The sequence below is a fragment of the Crotalus tigris genome, unplaced genomic scaffold, assembly GCF_016545835.1.
Source record: "Crotalus tigris isolate CLP2741 ecotype Arizona unplaced genomic scaffold, ASM1654583v1 scf7180000017666.379230911805:20528666, whole genome shotgun sequence".
Classification (NCBI taxonomy): domain Eukaryota; kingdom Metazoa; phylum Chordata; class Lepidosauria; order Squamata; family Viperidae; genus Crotalus; species Crotalus tigris.
The window spans coordinates 17,239,137-17,255,982 of record NW_024096552.1 but is presented as its reverse complement, the minus strand read 5'-3'; the positions used below and the strand labels follow the sequence as shown (position 1 = coordinate 17,255,982).

The window sequence follows — 16,846 nt, the reverse complement described above, 5'->3', positions numbered from 1 at the left end:
TTGAGGCCTGTAATTGTGATTTTTTTGGCACTGGCAAGATGATGGCCATCTTAAAACATGATGGGACCACTGCCTACTGCAATGAGAAGTTGAAAATATCTGTGAAAACACAAGCCAGCTCCTCTGTGCATTCCCTGAGGACATGTCCAGGGATGTTATCCCGACCTGCTGTTTTCTGAATATTAACTGTCTGCAGTGTTTTCTGGACAGAGGTGACATCAAAGCTTCGCACTTGCTCATCAGGATGGGGCACAGCTTTCCTAGCAGGAGTGCTATTTGATGCCTCAAATCTACCAAAAAATGTATTCAGTTTGTTTAGGAAGTCTGTGTCATCCTTGCATATCGATGGAGCCACCTTATAATCCGTAATGGCCTGGATCCCTTGCCACATTCGCCTGGTGTTTGTTGGGTCCTGAAAAAGTTCTGAATTTTCTGGCAGTGGACTTGCTTTGCACCTTTTATGGCATTTTTCAGATTTGCTCTGGCTGTTCTAAGTGCCAGCATGTCACCAGATTTAAAAGCCACATTCCATGCTTTCAGCATCTTTCAGACCTCATAGGTCAGCCACAGTTTTTAATTCACCATCACAACAATGCTTTTCAGGACATAGACATCTTCTATGCACTTTTGGATATATGCAGACACCGTGGTGGCATACTCCTCAACATTTGTATGTTGGTTATCAGTAGCTGCTTCTTTAAACATGCCCCAATCTGTGCACTCAAAACAGTCTTGTAATAGCTCCCTCTGTCCAAACCATCACCTGCTTTCCTGTAAGTTTCACTCTGACTAATAAAGGTTTATATGCTGAAATAAGCAGCACTGAGAGATGGTCAGAGGAGCCCAGGTGAGAGCAGGGGATAGCTTTGAAAGCCTTCTTGATGTTGGAGTAAGCAAGATCCAGTATATTGTCCCCTCTGATTGCAAATTCCACATATTGATGGAAATGTGGCAGGGTAGCTTTCAAATCCAGTTGGTTAAAGTCTCCCACTGCAATAAATGCACCCTCTGGTGAGTAGTTTGTAAGTCACTGATGGTATGACAGAGAACCTTCAGGGTCTCTTCTCTGTTTGCACCAGGGGGTATACACAGCTGTGATAATGGTAATAGAGAATTCTCTAGGCAGATAGAAGGGTCTGCATTTGATGGTCAGAAGCTCCACATCTGGGGAGCACAGACTTGAAACCACCTTGGCATTATTACGCCATCTGTCATTAATATAAAAACAGACACCCCTCCCCTGGATTTGCCACTAAGAGTAAAACTCCTGTCCAGCCAAAATGTTGAAAATCCCATCAAGCTAACTATCTGGGACAGAGGGCTTAAACCAAGTTTCTGTTGCAATAATGACACAGCATTATTTTGTGGCCTGGGATCTTTACTCTAACTGTACTTGGTCTAACCAATTAAGCAATCAATACTACTACTACTAATAATAATAATTTATTAAATCTATATACTGTTCTTTCCCAATGACCTTCCGCTGTTTGTAAATCGTTTAAAACCTTAAAAAAATAAGAAAAATCACAAAGAAGCAAAAAGATTAAAGATAGCAGGATGACAAAACCAGGTAGGAAGAAATGGAAACAGCCCAGGTAAATGTAGTCATCGCTCAACTTTGCCCAAAGCCTGGATGAAAAGCAGGTCTTCAAGTCCCTTCAAAACACAATTGCTTAGATTGCCAAAATAAATGATGCTGCTCCTAGAGTAAGGAAGTGAAATTGCTGCAGTCAGCTAAATTAATTATTGAAGTGTCCTGAAATTAACTGTTTCTAATACCAAGAGTAAACGTGTGCTAGAGTTGCCAAGGATTGCTTGGGGCTAACTTGAGGAAACAATATTGAGCTCACTCATTATAAAGATTTGCTGACTAATATATAAAGGATGCAAACAAATATCCTATATTAATCTTCACTCCATCTTCAGAAGATAGGCAGGATTTTGCACTTTCCTCCTATGCAGTGCTACCGTAAAGACTTGCTCAAAGCATACTATCATCCTCACTTATTAAAAAGGGAAGGGGTGATTTTTCTCTTATTTTTGTTTGAGTCCTCTCCACTCTTTCCACCTATGTATATAATGATTTAAATTGACCAGGATTAATCATCTGGATATTATTTGCACCACTGAGTCTGGACTTTAAATCTTCTTCATTTTCTAATGTATTACTACTAACCTTCTTGACTTATGTGCTTGATGTTTATTAACCTGAAAAATGCCCAGGAATTTCTTCATCCAGATTCTTGATATTATTTCCACAGAGCATTTTGATTCCTTCAGTTTTCATTGTTTTTCCCCGGTTGAAGTAGCACATTTGTCCAATCCAAATTCCACTGCAATAACTTGACTGTATATTCAGACAGAGTTAAACAGGTTTAGATTATTGATATAAAGGAGATAGAATGTTTCAGTCAAGTTAGATGTTTCTACTGACTCCTGTTATTTCTAGGCACTTGATTATCTACTGATCTTGATATTTATTTCCCTTTTTCCACCATATTATGTGACTATTTTTAGGTTTTTAGATATGCTTACTACAGTATAACTATATTTAGATTTTTAGATATGTTTATTATAGAATGATTAGGAATATCAAATAGTAAATCTAAAGGCCATTGAGTCTAGTGCACCAGATAGAAACCACGAAACTGTAAGTTCTAGTCCTGCCTTAAGCATAAAAATCAGCACCTTGGATCAGTCACTCTCTTTCTTAGATCGATTCAAGTCACAGTGTTGTGAGAAAAATAAGTGCAAGAAGAAGTATTACGTATATTTGTCATCTTTAGTTATTTATTAAAATAATAAAGGTGGAAAAATAAATAAATAATAACATTTATCTTTATTGTAATAAAGATGAAAGCTTAAATTTAAACCACAAGGTTTTTTTCCCCACATTCTCCAACAATAGCAAAGGAACAATTTTTTTAAAAGAACAAGAATTGTTTCCTTTGTGTCTAAGATCACTAAAATCAGTTATGGGAACTAAAAGAATTAGATAATTATTCTGCAATGTGAATAGATACAATGTGAAAAAGCATTAATCTAATGTAAAAGAAGAATAAAGAGGTTATTTTAAATAGGACAAAATGCTGCATGCTGAAGCATATCTCATATCACCTAGCCTCCTATCCTTTCCATGGATCTTGTCTCTCCCAATAATTTAATTATAATCACATTGAATCTGACACTGAAAATATTGTGGTCTGAATGATTCACTATTGTGTTTTTCCTAATTAAATCAAAGATCTTCATTACATAGAGATTTGAATTAAACAAGAGCATTTTCCCAAAACAGCAACATCTAACACTGTAGTAGATCCTAGCAGATGGAAGAGTTAGATATGTTGCTGCAGTAGCAACTTATCATCTTGAGAAAGGAAAACCATAAACTGCTTTTTTTGGGAACAGGAAAATAAATTCATATCCTTATGGAAGAAATGACAGATAGAGATAGCATTCAAAATGGATCTACAAATGATAGTTTATAAGAATGATAAGGAAAATGATTTATCAGTCTCATACAAAAGAAATCAAAAGGGAAATACAAATAATAAACCAAGAATGTGATCGGGATAATTCTTTTGTATTGGATTTACAAAAGAGGCTAATTGAAGCTTTGAAGGAACTTATGATAAAGGACAAAGAAGAAATGTAAAGAAATCAAATTCAGTGACATTATTTAAATGAAATAAGGATTAACATTGCTAGAATTAAAGGGAAAGAATATAAAGTTGATTTATTTGATCAAAGTTAAAATAAATACGTTGTTATTTATGATCATCCTTAATCAGTTTCTGTTGACACTAAGACTAAAAAGATTATGCTTTCTGAATTTATCTAGATATAAGAGATGGGATATGGGACAAAGAGATTATTGGTTGTAAACTTAGAGAAAGTGAAGGGTTACAAAAATTGTTTCTATTCATTGTGATGATGGCTTGAAGTAACTTCTTTATAATTTTTTTCTCTTTTCACTATATTCTTACTTTTCTTTTTTCTCTTCTTTTCTTTTTTGCACCTTTTCTTCTTTCTATTTTTCTTTCTTTTCTTCCTTTCTTTGTGTTAGATTTTTACTACTGTAATTTGTCTATGGAGATTCTCAGTCACCCAGGTCATGGTTTTTCCAAAAGTGCTTTTTCAAGAGGCAATTGGATTATTTTTCTTTGAAGTCGTTTTGCTTCTCATCCAAGAAGCTTCTTCAGTTTTGATGATGGTGGAAAATGGAAGGATTGATATTCCTTGCAGATAACTGATCGTTTGCATTCTTTTAGAGAATCATTGAGGCCAATTGGAGGTTTACCTGTGTCCTCAGGGTGTTAACTTTCAAATGGCCTCAACAACTCTCTAAAAGAATGCAAATGACCAGTTGTCTGCAAGGAGTATAAATCCTTCCATTCCCTACCATTCAGTTAGAGCTGAAGAAGAGAAGCAAAATATTTCCAAAGAAAAACAAGAAAGTCCAGTTGCCTACTGAAAAAGCACCTTTGGTACTACTGCAATTAAAATTCTAAATAAAAATTATACATACAAAAAAATAAATTAATATGAACTATATTGATCTAACATAATATGTTCCCATGGACAGAAAGGAATCTCAGTGGACAATGTGGGGGAGGGGGCAATCCTTTTTTCCAATTATTCTAATCCAATTATACTTCTATAAGGGAAAAGATTCTGAAAGTTGTGTTTATAGATTTTTTTAAAAAAATGCAAAGTTAAAGACAGATTTGAATGTTATGTATTCAAATTATATTAGTTTGTATATCTTACTATCAAAGACATTTGATGTATTTTTATAAGCTTCTTCATTAAAGACAAGCAAGGTATTTATTTTTATTCCAAGCTTTACTTGCTTCATTATGCATAAGTGTTGATTAATTAAGTACTCTTTCAAATATCTTCACAGGAATCATTATTATTGTGTTTTTTGCCTGCTTTTACATTTCATTTGATATGTAAGCTACTGTCAGTCCATTGAAATAGGCCAGGACTTGAAGAGCCAATACAGACAATACTGAAACTCTTATTTTTATTTTTAGAAGATATAACAGAATCCAAAAGTTGACTTCATTTCCCTCTACTGTCTCTTTTTCTAGACAGAATTAATGCAGCATTATTTCAACCATCTTTATCACGCTTTCTTCTTTCTCAGAACTGAGCTGTCTTTTACTTACTGGTGCCTGCAATCCTTTCTCAATGGTGGGTGAAATTGACAGATTTTGCTAAAATGGCTAAATCAACTTCTTTGATTGGAAAAAAAGATACTATCTACATTTACTGCTGACTGGAAGCCTTTTGTGGAATTTTTGGGTAAAAATAAAAAAAATGAGATTATTAGATAGGGTATATTACAGAAAGAGATATGATGTAACTTTAGTGTGAAAGGTCAAAATATATCTATATTTATGATTTCTATGAATAATATTGGAAGCCATTCTTTATACTTTTTCTTTTCTATTTTTCTTTAACATTTTCTTTCTTTGCTCTTTTTACTTTTTCTTTTTTCTTTCTTACTCTTCATTAGCCTAACTTTTATTATCTGCTTTAATAAAAATTATACATAAAACTGTAATGGTTTAAATAGTTAAGCAATCTTCCCTCATCCAAGGTTTCCTGAAAATCAGCAATCCTGATTAGATAATTTATGTTACCAGGCACTGAACATTTTTCTCTTGGTATTATCACTTGCTGATCAAGAGCTCTAAGTTTAATGAAGCTGGGGATTGCCTACCAAATTCTAAAATGCCCATGTTTTTAATAAACAGGCTTAGAAGGCTTAGCCAACAGCACTAAAAAGTGCCAATCTCAATATAATTATATTTGCTTTGATAACAAAATTTAGTCAACATTTTAGAAAGTTTGTTCTATATTGTCAGTTTCATGCAGAACCTCAAAATGTTCTAATTACTCCACTTCTGACTAGCAACAAAGGACACATCCATTTCTCTTTCTAACATCAAACCTGAAATAACACAAGATTGCCAGATTGTTGTGTGGTGGCAGACAAAAACAGAGAAAAATAATTGGGAACAATTGAACCAGCAGCCTAAATTTGGAGAGCCAGAAATGGCTCTGGCTCATCTTGACTTTTTTAACCTATTCACCCCTGCAGATATTGCTATCAGCTACTCTACTAAAAAATATGTTTCTGGATTGTAATCCTATTGTACAAAGAAGAAAATAGGCCGGAAGAAGACAAAATTGAATAATGCATTAATGTTTGTTTTATTGCAACAATTGTTTATTCCACAGAGATCCATTCCTAACATTCTTAATTCTGACCCAATGATAGAAAAACTTGCACCTTATGGCCAATTGTAATAAATATTGAGACATTGATCGTTCTGTTTAATATATCTAAAATAGCTATATCTAGTACAATACACTGAACAAATTGGGATGTACTTTCTGTGAAAGACCAATGAGATAAGATAAATTTGCCACTATTTGATTTTTCTATTTCTGATGTTTAGGAATCTATCCATTTTCATTTCTAACATTTCTTTTATTTTGCCCTTTATAACTTTCATAGAATGCACACAGGGGCTAGCAGTTAAATTTTTGGCCTGTAACTGTGCAGATTTATTTTCTAGCTGAATCAGTCTAATACCTTGGTCCTACTAGTCATATGTCCCTCTGTTCTCCTAGCCCAGGGGTAGGCAACCCTGGCTCTTTTATGACTTGTGGACTTCAACTCCCAGAATTCCTGAACCAGCACGTTGAGTTGAAGTCCACGAGTCATAAAAGAGCCAAGGTTGCCTACCCCTGTAACCTAGCCCCATTCTTTTCATATCTAGGGTTAGATAACACCATTAAGACTTAAGAGTCCCATGTTCAAATTCCTACCCAACCATGGAGTTCATATGGTGATTTGTCAGCTCAATGATTCAAATGAAGACATTAGAGATGCCTCGTTAGGGACTGCTTTGAATCACTAAAAGAAAGATTAGGTATAAATGTAAATAAATTTATAAATTGCTGTTGTGAACATTTCTCCAAACATGCATATTTATGTTTACAAATTTTGCCATTACATGTAATAAAAATAGATATTTGTTAAAAAATATGTTAGTATATTAAGTATATTTTTACCTATTATATTCTTTAAGCAGAGGGATCATTATAATTTTTCCCTTAATCTACATTTTTAAGACATCCAACTAGAAACTGAAGATTGTGAGCTCCAGTCCAGCTTAGGCATGCAGCCAGCTGAGTGACCCTGAGCCAATCTCTCTCCCTTGGCCCTAGGAAAAAGCCAAAACCAATTCTCTTCTCAAATCTTTCCAAAACAATCCCTGCATATACCGTGTTTTCCCCAAAATAAAACCAGGTCTTTTTTTCTTTTTCTTTTTTTTTTTTTTTGCCTCTAAAAGAGGCACCAGGTCTTATTTTGGGTGGATGTCTTATGCATCTCCAACACTGACAGCCCTGCCCAGCAGGTCCACTTCTTCTGGGGCAGAAGGAGCAGCTGCATTCTGCAGCTACATTCTGGCCTGCATTTCTCAGTCACAGGTCTTTCTGGAAGGCCTATACAACCAAGTACTGAGTTCAACCACAGAAAGGCGTGTGGTTGAAAAATGCAGGCCTGGCTGCAGAAGATGCCGCAGAAGAAATAAGCTGGTCAGGAGAGGCCAAGTAAGTGGGTGCGGGGCACATGGGGCAGATCCACACCCCTATCCGCACCCTAGCTTGATTTTTAAGTGTGTGCCTCGCCCCAAAACTAGGGCTTATTTTTGGGGTAGGGCTTATATTAGAACCACCCTCAAAAATCAAGCTAAGGTTTATTTTTGGGATAGGCCTTACTTCCAGGGAAACACGGTATTGTCTGGGAATTGCCAGGAGTCAACTCTGGTAACACTGCAGAAGAGTTCTCGGTACTGAAGGAGGGTTCAGATAACTTTGCCAGTGAGAAACAATTGCCCTAAGAATAATTAGTGTTTAGCTTAAAATGTTAAGCAAGCCTGTGAAAATGGCAAGATGTGATTGGATATATTTTCCCATTAACCCCCACTTCAAAATCAAAAGCAATTAGCATAATAAAACTTCAAAGCAATCAATCAGACTCAGAATCAATCAGGATTCTTTTTATAGTTCTCATGGCAAAGACACACACACAGAGAGAGAGAGAGAGATAGGCACAAAAGCACTAAGCAACTCAGTCCTGTGTGTGTTTTGGCAGTTTTTTTATAATGTTTAGCTTCAGGCACTATGTAGATGACCAAAACAATTCTGACACAAATCCATCTTAAAAGATGAATTTGTTTGTTAAAATAAATAAGAATTGAACAACAATATTTTGTTAGAACAAAAGGGCAATATTTTATGCCTTCATAATATTAATCAGAATACCTGTTTTCTGCAAAAACGTGGGCCTGCAGTTTATTTTTATTGCATAGCACAATTTCAGAATATCAAAAGAAGTTATAAATTGATTTATTAAGATTCATATATCAAAGTCAAAGGCCTTATTTTTTCACTTGGTCAGATATCTTCCTGAACCTATAAGACATTTAAGAATTATATATCAAATTCCACTACTTCAGCATCAGACTGGGTAATACAAAAGTCAGCACTGACATTCTGTCATATTTTTTTCTAACTATCAGTCCACAACTGAGTTTCATTAAGAGACCACACAATTAACTTAGTGTGGGTTTACATTATATTGACTTAGTGTAGAATGTTTACAGCATCACAACTAGTAATAAAAGAAAATATAATTTCAGAATCATAATAGGTTATTTTTTTTTTCAAATGCTTTCTTATTCTTCTGCAATCTGTTCTTACCTCTGTGATGTTTTCTTATATTTTCTCCTGCAGGAAAAGAACAAAAGTTAAAAATGAGAACTGAACAAGGTCAATCGGCAACATGGATGGAACTAAGTAGTAGTCATGAAGCTGGATAAGAATTAAATAACATAAAGTGATTTTTAATTTGAAATCTTGGAGAAAATATATTGCAAATAAGAAAATTGATAATATTGATATAATTTTTGTGGCAGCATATGGGGAAAGTAGATGTCTGTTGCTTTACAACTAATTAACGTAGCTACAAAACCCAGGAGAAACCTATTTTTTAGTAATATTGTTCAAATTACTATCACCTTGGAAAAGCATTGGCTTTTCCCAGTGCTCAGCAACTGAACAGTTAGGAGGACTGTTTTTCTGAACATAGAAATAAGAAAAGATTAGTTTATTTAACTATATTAAAACAGGGATGGATACATTTACTTCCAGTCTGAGTCATTTCTGTATTTAATCCACAATTCTATTCCTTTTTATGATAGTGAGTTTTTCTAAAAATCATAAAATATCTGTAATTACTAAAATACATTAAAATTAATGTATTTCAGAATATGTATTCCATATTATGTTGATATGTTGACATCTTAAAAATGTCTCATAACATTAACCACAAAGATATAAATCTGCACTTTCGCCAGAATGGTGTGGTCAGTCTAAGAATTCAAAATTATTAAAGCACTGCAATGTTAAAGTAGGAAAATGTAACTGTTATGCCTCAGTTTTCAGATTTGTAATATTTTCTTTCTAACATATTTAGGTGTATTAAATTCTTTAACTGATAAAATTGGTCTCTTGTTGGTAACTCATACACTCTTCTAATCTTCCAACTGATGAAGATTGGTTTGGTATCCCCTTTTTAAAAAAAAAAATAGTTTTTTTTTTCAATCAGGAGGATTAATTGTCAAAATGTACAAGAACTGCGTGAAAAATTAAAATTAGGGAAAGAGTCCAACATATTTTCAGACCTCATCGAATAGCATTTCATTTCCACATCCTGTATATCCATTCCAGTCACCAATAACAGATAACACAAACCCTTGTTTTATAAACTTGCAATCAAGCTAAAAAAAGAATGATTTAAACTTAAGAGCATTGTTTCTTTGATATTCTTCAACATCAGTGCTTATTAGGTTTATATTTATTTCACTGCATTTTCAGTATATCTCATAAACTCTATTCCTGCCAATCAGAAAAAGGAGAGTTTGAGTGCTCCCATATGAATAAGAGCATTCCTGACAGTCAGTTTAAAATCAGCCCAGATTTTCAAACATTTCAGTAAATAACCATATCTAGAATTAAACTAGAATAAGTTCATTCTTATGTATGTTTGTAGGACTTGATTTAATATGTATATATGTTTAATTCAATACACATTAATTTAAATGAGTAGTGAAGTATCATAAATGCTTAGTTTTAAACCAAAATGTTTTGTTCCAATTTATAGAATTATAAACTGTTTTATTCCTCAGGCTTTAGGGTTTGAAGGTTTATTCCTACAGTCTTCAGTCTTAGGCAACAGTTATTAAATCCTGAGATAAAGAAATCTATTTTTGATAGCAAATAATTCTGATCTTCAGAACAGATTGGTGATCTGATAGCTTCATACATGTTTTATATTTAAATAAAGTGACCTAAAAGTTCAGTGGCTTTTGAAAACCATTCAGTTTCATAAATACAAATCAGATATTGAATGTAAATTTTATCCTCTCGTTCTACAGCCATAATATTGGTGTGGATATTTTGTACATTCAAACTGCTCCATTTCTCATTGTATGGGATCATGATTCCTAATTTATATCTTCAGAGGTGATCTGACATTGCTAATCCTTAAATAAATACACCAATTCTTGGAAAATAAGCATGTAAGCAGGACAATAAGTCAACATCATGGTCAACAACATTATGTGGAAAAATAGTATATTCCATTCTCCATTTTTTTCCTTCATGACTAGTTTTTAGTCTAATAAATTCCTTCTTCATCCTACTCATATTTTTAAAATAATTTGAATTGCTTTCACTCTCTCTCTATCTCTCTCCTAATTCATCCCGAGATATCTTTTTAATAATTGACAGCATACATCCCATTTTAGCTAGTTTTATAAATCATCCAGAAAATTCGTAAGCATGCCTCTTTTGGTTCTTCAACTGAACAAGAACTTGGGTTAAAAAGCAAACTTATAAAATAGTATGTCAGTACCAGCCAGGGGTGACTTCAAGTATGTGTGAGAGTGACTAAGATGGGAGATGAAGGGAGGAAAATCACATAAAGAAGACTCTCCTCAACATTTTTTGTGAACATTTTTTATATGTTATTATTACAACAACTTACCAATTCTGAACACTATTGTTTTTCACACAGGATCTCCATGAGTGCCTTATTACACTTTCCAGCACTAAACAACTATTTTTGAAGGGATATAAAGCCCATCCTCATTATTTTCAAACAATGATGACTAAATGACTCTAGATTTTTCATTTTTTTTTATCTGATGGTAAAAATGCATGGTAAACCTCCTTTTTTCTGCTATATACTCATTAAATTAATGTCAGTTCATCCCCAACCCATCAATAAGATAAGCTTAAATTTCTATAAGCTCTGTCAATGATAAAATAAAGTTTATTTTGACACTGTCTAAGGACATCTTTAGATATGTTAACTAAGCTGAGATTTGTCATCCATTACATTGTATCTTAGCCAGGGAACTAGCAACAAATGAAAACAGATGCAATTCAATCAAGATAATGGTCAGGAATAGGAATAACTAATATGCAATTATAATTTTATGTCTGTTCAAGGATTGGTGAAGAGTAGTCCAATTTGTTAAGAAAATGGTAGGGCAGGGCCTACTAAGTCACTGGTGGGAAAACTCATGTTTGTAAAATATGAACTATTTTCTCATGTTTCTTTCTCACTGAAGAAAGCTTACCATTTTTCTGTATATCTAAAATCATGCTCATAGATACCCATATTCATTTTAAACTTATCTAGAAGCCATAAATCTGTCTTTGAAATGATCCACATCTTTATTATGCCAATAATTTAAATATTTGTTATTCTCAACTATCCTATATGACCACAAAAAAGATTTAGCTATGGTCAATATAATTTTGATACCAAGTGTTAGCCTCCATTAATAAGAAATATTTGGCTACTATCTCTGGGGAGAAGGGTTTAAAGTACTAGAATACTAATTATGGACCGGGATAGTAAAAATATTCAGGTCTTTCTCATCCCAACATTTTCCACTCCAAAACACTCCTCTCAGACCTTTATTCTTCAGACAAAGAAGGCACATATGTAGTGGGTGAGGATGATGCTAACAGCCCTTCTACTCAAAGTGGTACATTTTGAACAAAAGTAGGCACCAAGGTGTGCATATCATACCTCTTTCCCATCACTTTTTATAACTGCCCTGTCTAGAGAAAAGCTTTCATTGATTGATATGCAGTGTAGAGTCTTTGGTATTCTTTGAGTTTTATTTACTTGCAGACATTTTACTACCTGACTAGGTAACTTCATTAGAAATAGTGAGTGTGAGGTTTGCTCTGTGTTTATACATAGAAGAAACTGATGAAGTTATCTACTCCGGGATTTAAATATTTGCAAGCAAGCAACCAAGTTCAGAAAACACCAAGGACTCCACAATTCAACCCTGAGTTACATAAAATTTCTTCTATTAATGTGCAGTGTATAATTAGGCCTAACACTCACTGAATTTAAACTTTATATATGTGACTTGCATGTGTCCACTATATGGAATGTATGATGAAAGCCCAGAGATAATGTTGGTGCTGTGTTCCAGTTGGGGAAAATGATTTTACTTAGTGACTCAGATAGCATAGCTTCTTCTATATTTTAACTGTAATTATTATTATTAATGAATGGGACTGGTTCTGTGATTTTTACATTATATTATTTATTGATTTTTATTATTCATCTTTTTGTAATTTACATTCTTATTTCTTTTGTAAACAACTTAAGTCAGTCCTGAGTTTGGTAATATATACATGCAATAAATACATAAACAAACAAGTAAACGTTTCAGTTAAACCAGAACCTTTTAAACTGAATGTTTTTCTCTGGAAAAAGATCAATAGTATGTTATTTAGATAATAATTTTGCAAATTTTCCCTCTGTAGACAACTATAATGAAAATACTCCATCCTTCATTCTAGGGTACTACAGCTACAGTACTCGGCTTTTTATTTTTTTAAAAATCTTCCAACTGCAATAGAAATGGCTGGCCTTGATGTCATAAGAACATGAGCAGGAGACTAATCCTGCTGACTTTGGTGTAGGCCCATCTAGCATCATTCTATGGCACAATGTGGCACACCAGATACATCTAGCAGATAAATAAATAAGAGTTCAAGACAGATATCGTCTCCTATTGTTATTCTGACACATTTAATATATAGAGGCAGAAGTCCCCATGCTTATTCTTACAGTTGAAGTGATATATGCACAAAACATGGATCATTAGGAAGAAGATAACAAGGTTTCCCATACAGGCATACTTAGCAGCCACTTTCTCAGGTCTGGATTGTCCATTACCTGCTTCTTTTTAACTACTAAACACCAGAATTTGAATATGGACCCTTAATAAGGAATCCATATAGTGAAGCTATGGTCTCTTCTCTAAATGAAATATTGACAAATGCATAACAAGTACTGTTGAAATCAGAAAGTATAATAGTATTTTTTTCACCTTTCTCTCTCCTTCTCTTTCTACTAAGCCCATCATCTGAAAATCCCTCAATTTAGCACCTATTATAGTGCTTAGAAAAAACACAACTAATATATCTCCATCTGCTTCCAACCTTCATGAAACTAGAATGCAGCAGTCATCTGCAACTTGATTTGTGGTGTTTATTAATAAATACAGTACTGTAATACTGTTTGTTTATGTATCATTAATTCTACTGCAATGACAGTAACATTAGTGGAAAATGCATGGGGAACTGATTCCACAATTTGAGCTTACAGAAAAGGCTTCCATTTATTTAAATGACCTGACTAGTCTGCATCGACTTTTAATTCTTGATAGAGTAATTGTAAAAATTAGAAGTTGTTGGTCAGTTGCATAAAATAACCACTTGGCAAGTATCCTAAATCTCAACTCCATTATTACAGGATCAGATTCAAAGAGCTATATAACGTGCTCTGGTATACATATCAACTTTTCTATTACCAGCAGAGTTGCCATCATGCTATTCTAGATAAGGTCAGGAATCCACCCTTAAATCTTATCAACATTAGAAGTTATTTCTAACAGAGGAATTATTGCATCACCATCTCAGAAAAAAGACTTTGGAAGTCCTGTTTAAAGCATGCATGAAGCATTGTGAATGTGGGAGAGAAGATTCTTGTTTTATATTCAATTTTATAATCTTTTTTTTCTTACCAAAAAAATGGAAGAAAGATAAAACTATGTCTGCCTTTATAGAATTCTCTCTGTTAATTTCTTAGATAGAAGGACCTATATATATATATCGATATAATAGTTATTTGAAATGCTGAAATCTTGGCAAATCTTCAAATTATGATGTGACTCTGATATACAGAATGATTGTTCAATAATTCATTTATTTCCATCTCTTTATAACCCAATAAACAACACTTTGACAGGGCTCTTAGTAACTATCTCTTTGAGTTCTTAAAAGTCTGTTATCATGGCTTCGAAATCTAAGGGACTGGTTTGGACAAAACTCAGCAACACTTTTTCGTGCAGCTGCTGATAAAAACAGGATCACCAAGATGATTGCCAACGTCTAATAACGGATATGGCACAAGAAGAAGAAGAATTGTGTCCTTTGCCAACTGTCTATGGAGATTCTCAATCATCCAGGTCATGGTTGTCCCAAAGGTACTTTTTCAAAAGGCAACTGTTTCTTGTTTTTCTTTGAAGACGTTTCTCTTCTCATCCAAGAAGCTTCTTCAGCTCTGACTGGATGTTGGGGAATGGAAGGATTTATATTCCTTACAGACAGCTAGTAATTTACATTCTTTTAAAGAGTTGTTGAGGCCACTTGAGGTTTATCTGTGTCCTCAGGATCACCTAAGTAGTGCAAATGGGTGTGGAGCCTTCTTGGAACTGCTGAAAGGACTGTGTTGTAGACTGGAGATGTCGTATCCCTCCCCCTTTGTTGAAGAGAACTGTTTACTTTTGAATAGATGGCCTCTTTGACCCCTCTTTCAAACCTGCTGTCTTCAAAAGAGTGGCCTTTGTCTTTCAAACACAGATGGACTGCTGAATCATGTCCTGATGAGTTTGTTCTCCTATGTTCTGCAATACCTTTGTGAAGTGGTTGTTTGGTTTCCCCACTGTACAGATCTGCATGTGTCTTAGCGCATTGTACTGCATATACCACATTGCTCATTTTGTGTCTGGGATGGGCAAGCTTCTACCTTAGTGCATTCTTGGATTTAAAGTGCACACAAATGTTGTATTGGTTGAAGATCCTCATAAGGTTTTCAGATATTCCTGCAATGTATGGAATAACAATATTGCTTTTTTACTGTTCTCTTCTTTGTCTGTTATAGAGGAGCTCCTGCTGAGTCTTTTTTGGGATTTGATGATGACCCAGTTGGGATAGCCACATATTCTGAGGGCTTTCCCACATTTGAAAGACATGCTTTTGAAGATAGCAAAGTCCCCATTTTGGACAGAAAGGGGTCAAAGACACCATCTATGTCAAAACTGAGCAGCCTTCTCTCAACATAAGGGAGGGATACAACATAATCTATCTCTTGTCTACAACAGTCCTTTCAACATTTCCAAGAAGTCTCCACACATATTTGCACTATTCAGGTGAACCTGATGACACAGATAAACCTCCAAGTGGCCTCAACGATTCGCTAAAAGAATGCAAATGACGAGTAAGGAATAAAAGTCCTTTCATTCCCCTTCTTCAGCTCCAATCAGAGCTGAAGAAGGTCCTTGGATGAGAAGTGAAACATCTTCAAAGAAAAAAAATTCAATTATTTCTTCAAAAAGTACCTTTGGGACATCCTTTGCCAACCTCTTTTTTTTATTATCGTCTCTTTCCAAGTACTAGGGTCTTCTCAAAAGACTCTTTATTATGTGTCCAGCACAACTAAGCTTTAGCTACATTATTAATACTTCCCATAAGTTCTAGTTTACTTTATTTATTCCTTTTTAATGTCCAAGGCACTTTCAACATTTTTTTTCAATATCACAATTTAAGGGCATTGCTTTTTTCTTCATTCAGCTTTTTAGCCATTGTTACAACACAAACATATTGTTGTACCTCTATTAATATAAAGGTTTTTAAATGTCAATGGAAGTTATAAAACATACATTTACAAGGCTCTTATTATTTAATCCAATTATATTCTGCTGGCCTCATTTTATCTAGATTTTGACAGTAAGATAATGGCTATAACTAAATGAAGGTGATGTGTAAGAACTTTCCAAGTTCACATCTTATTGAAAGGAATTTGGCCAATGCTTCCAGGTCTCAATTTCTATAAATCAAGCTTTTGCCATAATACACAACTAGAAATTTGTGTATTAGCCTTCTAAAATTAAGGCACATTTATATTATAATTTTCTTAGCTTTCTTAGCATACTGGTAATCAGAAGTTATTAATAACAATGCATAAAATATAATTTTAAAAATTGAGGCTACTGAGATAGCTCAGAATGCTTTATCTCTCTCAAATGCAGAGACATAATTCTTTTTGATGTTATTATTGTACATTAATTATTACTGGCTGAGAACATTATGATATTTTAATCAAATTTTACTGTATTTGTTGGATCCAGCAATTGCACATTTGATGTTATCTTTAAACAATAAAAGAGTGTAGAAAGACACTAATTCTTTGATCATTGTTGCACTGTATTCTGACTATATGCCTAGGAAAACTAAATCTTGTGACAGCCATTGAATAGGAGGGCAAAACTGCTATACCTATTTGTGAATACAGAAGAATTTGGTAAAAATATAACTAATAATAACATTGGCCAGGAGGGAGCCAATGTACAATTTTGTTGTGGCCATTTATGCTCAAACG

At 34.0% G+C, this 16,846-nt stretch overlaps 1 protein-coding gene across 11 annotated transcripts in view; it reads right to left on the bottom strand.

Moving 5' to 3' along the window:
* Positions 1-16,846, bottom strand: part of PDE1C (phosphodiesterase 1C) — a 335,588-nt gene that overhangs the window by 144,741 nt on the left and 174,001 nt on the right. For 8 of the 11 annotated variants that reach the window (XM_039336835.1, XM_039336837.1, XM_039336841.1 and 5 more), the window contains one exon: positions 8,788-8,814. The exons of the other annotated variants lie outside the window; for them this stretch is intronic. In XM_039336835.1, coding sequence (XP_039192769.1) covers positions 8,788-8,814 — 27 coding nt within the window. The remainder of the gene's footprint in view (positions 1-8,787; positions 8,815-16,846) is intronic. 11 annotated transcript variants of the gene reach the window in all.